Raw genomic sequence first — 5,215 nt, forward strand, 5'->3', positions numbered from 1 at the left:
TGATGGCACCGGTTCTGACATAAACGGTAGTAACCAGAACGAAAAGCAGCGCACATTTCGGTGCTTTATTTCGGTGCTTTTTTTTCCTGAGCTGTGATACACTTCTAGCCAATCATTTTACGTTTCCGAGGATAGTAGGCGGGTCCAGGTACGTACGTTCTTTTATGCAGAGCTACAGATTAAAAATGCCCAAGGCGAAGCGGTCAGAAGTCTGGCTGTACTTCACAGCAAAATATGCAAACTCAGCAGCCTGCAACAAGTGCTTTAAGCTGATACTGTGATACTGTCAAAGGAAGTAACACCTCGAATCCGATGAAACACCTGGCGACGCATAGCGTTTTTTTTTTTTTAAAGCTGAGAAATGCGCCGTATTGGATGGCAGCAGCAGCCGTTCTTCTCTGCGTGAGTAGCTTAATGTTGTTCGTGTGTAATTTACGTTGAGTAGGCTAACCACGTTATTACATTAATGCATGTAAGGTGAACTAGCAAACATCAAGCATGTAGCTATGACAAACATCATCATAGCTACATGCGGCTGCCTTATTGTTTGATGGCAGATGCTCCCTTCACCCTGGCCAAAAAGGCTAAAATGACCAAAGAAAAAGTGGAAAACAGCTAAACATGAGAGGTTTTTGGACAAAGTTTGTATTTTTTCCATTGTTTAAGCACTGCTTCCAGCTAAGAGTGATACCATATATGCCCCATAGCTGTCATGGTCCTGGGCCATGTGGGCCCAGTATTCTTAGTTTTCATGTATTTTTGTATTTTGTTCTTTATTTAGGCCATGCTTCCTGGGTTGATCTGTTACGTTGTTCCTTATGTGTTTTCCCGTTGTGACTCTCACCCCCTGTGTGCCCCTCTGTGTATCTGAGCCCTCGTCTCTCCTTATGTTTTATTCCATGTTTCCCCAGCCCGTTATGTCTGTGTTTTCCCCGTGCTCTCTCTCCTCCTGTCTGAACCTCTGTGCACTTCCTGTTTACTTTGTGACTCTCACGCCTGTACATGTCATGTTCAGTTCACCCCGCCCTGTCTCGTTATGATTATCAGCGTCACCTGTGTTCCCCGTGTGTTCAAACTTTCCTCGTTTACCCTCTGTGTATTTCTGTCTGCGTCTCCCTCTGTTCGGCGTCGCGTTCTCCCTCATGCCATGTGTGGTTCTCCCCGTGTCTTCCGGTATATGTTACTTTAGCTTTTCCCAGTTTAGTGTAGTTTTGCATTGCTTTTGTATCATCGTTATTGTTTATCACCTGTCAGCAATAAAGCTGCATTTTGAGTTTATCCCCCGTGTCTGTGAGTTTGCAATTTGGGTCCTCATCCTGCCTGCCACACGGCCGAATCATGACAGAAGAACGCGACCACGATATGGACCCAGCAATTCACAACCCCTCCGCTGACCTTTGGGAGGATCTGATTTATACAGTGGAGTATCACTGTCAGGAGTGGGTGGTGCTGCCCGAGGGTGAGTACCGGGAGACCGTAGCCGTCCGCCTACAGCGGATGGTGTCCGGACTCCCGTGGCTATTCGGCGCGCTCCACCCCCACATCCAGGACTTCCTCGTCTCCACTGTAGGCGTCCTCCCGGAGCGGTCGCTCCTGTACGAAGAGCCGGAGGATGTTCAGCCCGGCCCGCTGACGGATTCGCGGCCCGGCTCGTCTCCTCCCCCTTCCCGGAGAAAACGGCGTTCACGTCGTCGCCGTTCCCGAGCAGCGGAGCAGTTTTCACCCCTGGGAGAGAGTGACCGTGTGTCACACTCTCAGCCCGAGCCTTCGGATCCCGGACTTCTTAACCCGTGCACAACTGTGAGTGGCTCTGTTTTTTTAACACCGGACTCGGATAATTCTGTCCCCTTTTGTTTGGACTCCGGAGACACTGTACAGCGACGCACCACCCCACAGCCGGACACTCGGACTTCCAATTCACCTGCTGTGGTGAGTGAGGACTCTGTGTCTTTTCCAGACATAGTGACTGTTCGCTCAGGGGCTGTGTTTTGTGTGGCGGCTGTCGACGCGAGCTGCTTATCGCCGGTGCAGCCACCAGCAGCCCAGTTAGCCGCCCCGCAGACACACTCAGCTCAGTTAGCTCCCCCGCAGCTACTCCCGGCTCAGTTAGCTCCCCCGCAGCTACTCCCGGCTCAGTTAGCTCCCCCGCAGCTACTCCCGGCTCAGTTAGCTCCCTCGCAGCCACCCTCAGTTCAGTTAGCTCCCTCGCAGCCACCCTCAGTTCAGTTAGCTCCCTCGCAGCCACCCTCAGCTCAGTCTCCAGTGTCCCCCTCAGCTCAGTCTCCAGTGTCCCCCTCAGCTCAGTCTCCAGTGTCCCCCTCAGTTCAGTCTCCAGTGTCCCCCTCAGTTCAGTCTCCAGTGCCGCCTGTAGCGCAGGCCCCAGTAGCTCCAGTGCCGCCTGTAGCGCAGGCCCCAGTAGCTCCAGTGCCGCCTGTAGCGCAGGCCCCAGTAGCTCCTGTAGCCCAGTCCCCGATAGCAGTATGGTCCGCTGGTCAGCTTAACATTCAGCCAGGGGTCCCAAATCTCCCTGGCTCTGCATCAGCTCCTGCTGGGAGCCCGGATGAGCTCATACAGGACTCCGCGGCTCCCACGCCGCCATCTACCTCATCCGCTGGAGGGTCCGAGGGGCCCGTTCAGCCTCCTGTCTCCGCTGGAGGGTCCGAGGGGCCCGTTCAGCCTCCTGTCTCCGCTGGAGGGTCCGAGGGGCCCGTTCAGCCACCAGCTGCTCCACCGGCAGCCTCGTCCACGTTCGCTGCAGCTCTAGCGTCTTCATCTTCGCCTGGCCCGGCTTCATCTTCGCCTGGCCCGGCTTCATCTTCGCCTGGCCCGGCTTCAGCCTCGCCTGGTCCGGCCTCATCAGAGTCTTCAGCCTCGTCTGGTCCTGTGTCCACCGGGCCTCAGCCAGTGCGCCTGACACTGATGCGCCGCCGCTGCCTTCCGCGCGGCCGGCCCCCTGAACTGCTCCGTCGTCTCCTTCGTCGCCGCCGCTGCCTTCCGCGCGGCCGGCCCCCTGAACTGCTCCGTCGTCTCCCTCGCCGCCGCCGCTGCCTTCCGCGCGGCCGGCCTCCTGAACTGCTCCGTCGTCTCCCTCGCCGCCGCCGCTGCCTTCCGCGCGGCCGGCCTCCTGAACTGCTCCGTCGTCTCCCTCGCCGCCGCCGCTGCCTTCCGCGCGGCCGGCCTCCTGAACTGCTTCGTCGCCGCCGCTGCCTTCCGCGCGGCCGGCCTCCTGAACTGCTCCGTCGTCTCCTTCGTCGCCGCCGCCATTGCCTTCCGCACGGCCGGCCTCCGGACCAGCTCTGCCACCTGTGCCACCCGCCTGGTCGGCCCCCTGACCGTGTGACCCGTGAACTCTTGTGCCTGTGGGCTCTGGGTCGGCCCCCTGAACCTTATTTGGACTACGGTCATGTGCTCCTGTGTTTTCTGTTGTTTGTTTTGTTTCCCGTTCTGGTCCCTCCGTCCTGGTCCCCCGCCTCCCGCCCTGGGTGGGTTGTTTTCTGTTTTAGTTTTGTTTCTCGGGTTTGGGCTGTCGGGAGCCAGCCCTTTAGGGGGGGGGGGGGGGTGATGTCATGGTCCTGGGCCATGTGGGCCCAGTATTCTTCGTTTTCATGTATTTTTGTATTTTGTTCTTTATTTAGGCCATGCTTCCTGGGTTGATCTGTTACGTTGTTCCTTATGTGTTTTCCCGTTGTGACTCTCACCCCCTGTGTGCCCCTCTGTGTATCTGAGCCCTCGTCTCTCCTTATGTTTTATTCCATGTTTCCCCAGCCCGTTATGTCTGTGTTTTCCCCGTGCTCTCTCTCCTCCTGTCTGAACCTCTGTGCACTTCCTGTTTACTTTGTGACTCTCACGCCTGTACATGTCATGTTCAGTTCACCCCGCCCTGTCTCGTTATGATTATCAGCGTCACCTGTGTTCCCCGTGTGTTCAAACTTTCCTCGTTTACCCTCTGTGTATTTCTGTCTGCGTCTCCCTCTGTTCGGCGTCGCGTTCTCCCTCATGCCGTGTGTGGTTCTCCCCGTGTCTTCCGGTATATGTTACTTTAGCTTTTCCCAGTTTAGTGTAGTTTTGTATTGCTTTTGTATCATCGTTATTGTTTATCACCTGTCAGCAATAAAGCTGCATTTTGAGTTTATCCCCCGTGTCTGTGAGTTTGCAATTTGGGTCCTCATCCTGCCTGCCACACGGCCGAATCATGACAATAGCTGCAGAAAAGGCTAACATTGTTATCTTTTTACAAAAAACCAGCTGAATATGAGAGGTTTTTGGACCAATTTTGTGTTCTCCATTCTTTAAGCACCGGTTCGAGCACCGTTTGAGCACCGGCACCGTTTCAAAAGTACCGATTTGGCACCGGTATCGGATAAAACCTAAACGATACCCATCCCTAGTAACAAGTAATGTAGCAAGTAATGTAACAAATTACTTTCTCTGGTGAATAATTAAGTAGCTTACTGTATTTTAAGAAAAGTAACGAGTAATGTGTAATTTCTTTTTTTGAGTAATTCACCAACCCCAACAGTGGTTGCCACAGTTTGTTGCAGGGCCAGTGTTTTATGAATTCATGTCTTAGAGAATAGGTTAATATTCTTTTTACCTATTCATTTCTACATCCTGCAGTGTTGATGTCTGATCTGGAATGTTGCAATTATAGAGAGAGCAGAAGAATAAATGCTGGCTGAGACATCTGCTTGTAAATGCTCGAGAATATAAATATATTGCATCTCCCGCTCCACCAGCATATCCCCCTCATCATGCTGTAGCAATAACAGCGATTGAAATCACCATAGCAACAGAGTTTCTGCCTGAAAGGGAGTCTGACGAGAAGCTCTAAGAAGAAGGAGAGAGAAATGGAACAAAAATAGAGCGTTATAATCCACCGTTATTTATGAAGGTCTGGGAAGAAATATCTCCAACATGTCCGTTTCCCACGCTGAAAAGATCAGAGGCATTTAAGGCCAGGCAGCTTTCAGCAAAATTCCTTCAGTGTCCTCGCCTGTCTCTCTGTCTCTGTTTGCTATGCTTTCATTCTCACGCTAATAAATGTATAAAATAATTATTTGACCAAGATCCTAAAGTTACTATAATATGATCCTGTGAAGAAAGGTATTTTATTACATTGGGTATATTCATTCTAGACATAATGCTTTCTTGATATCCAATCCTTTAAATAACAATGTGAATAAAAGACCTACATAAGTGAGTGCCTCTGGAGAGA

General features: G+C 52.4%; 1 protein-coding gene across 1 annotated transcript; it reads left to right on the forward strand.

Moving 5' to 3' along the window:
• The first annotated feature begins 1,338 nt into the window (after positions 1-1,338).
• Positions 1,339-4,831, forward strand: LOC147309805 (uncharacterized). Its single transcript, XM_086269955.1, has 4 exons — positions 1,339-1,800; positions 2,242-2,680; positions 2,720-3,193; positions 4,737-4,831. Exons 1-4 carry the CDS (start codon positions 1,339-1,341, stop codon positions 4,829-4,831), a joined length of 1,470 nt encoding a protein of 489 aa, XP_086126081.1.
• The last annotated feature ends 384 nt before the right edge of the window (positions 4,832-5,215 follow it).

Source organism: Aulonocara sp. 'chitande type north' Nkhata Bay, linkage group LG17 (assembly GCF_057382095.1).
Source record: "Aulonocara sp. 'chitande type north' Nkhata Bay isolate Kocher_YH1m ecotype deep benthic linkage group LG17, A_spYH_male_GT1.1, whole genome shotgun sequence".
NCBI lineage: Eukaryota > Metazoa > Chordata > Actinopteri > Cichliformes > Cichlidae > Aulonocara > Aulonocara sp. 'chitande type north' Nkhata Bay.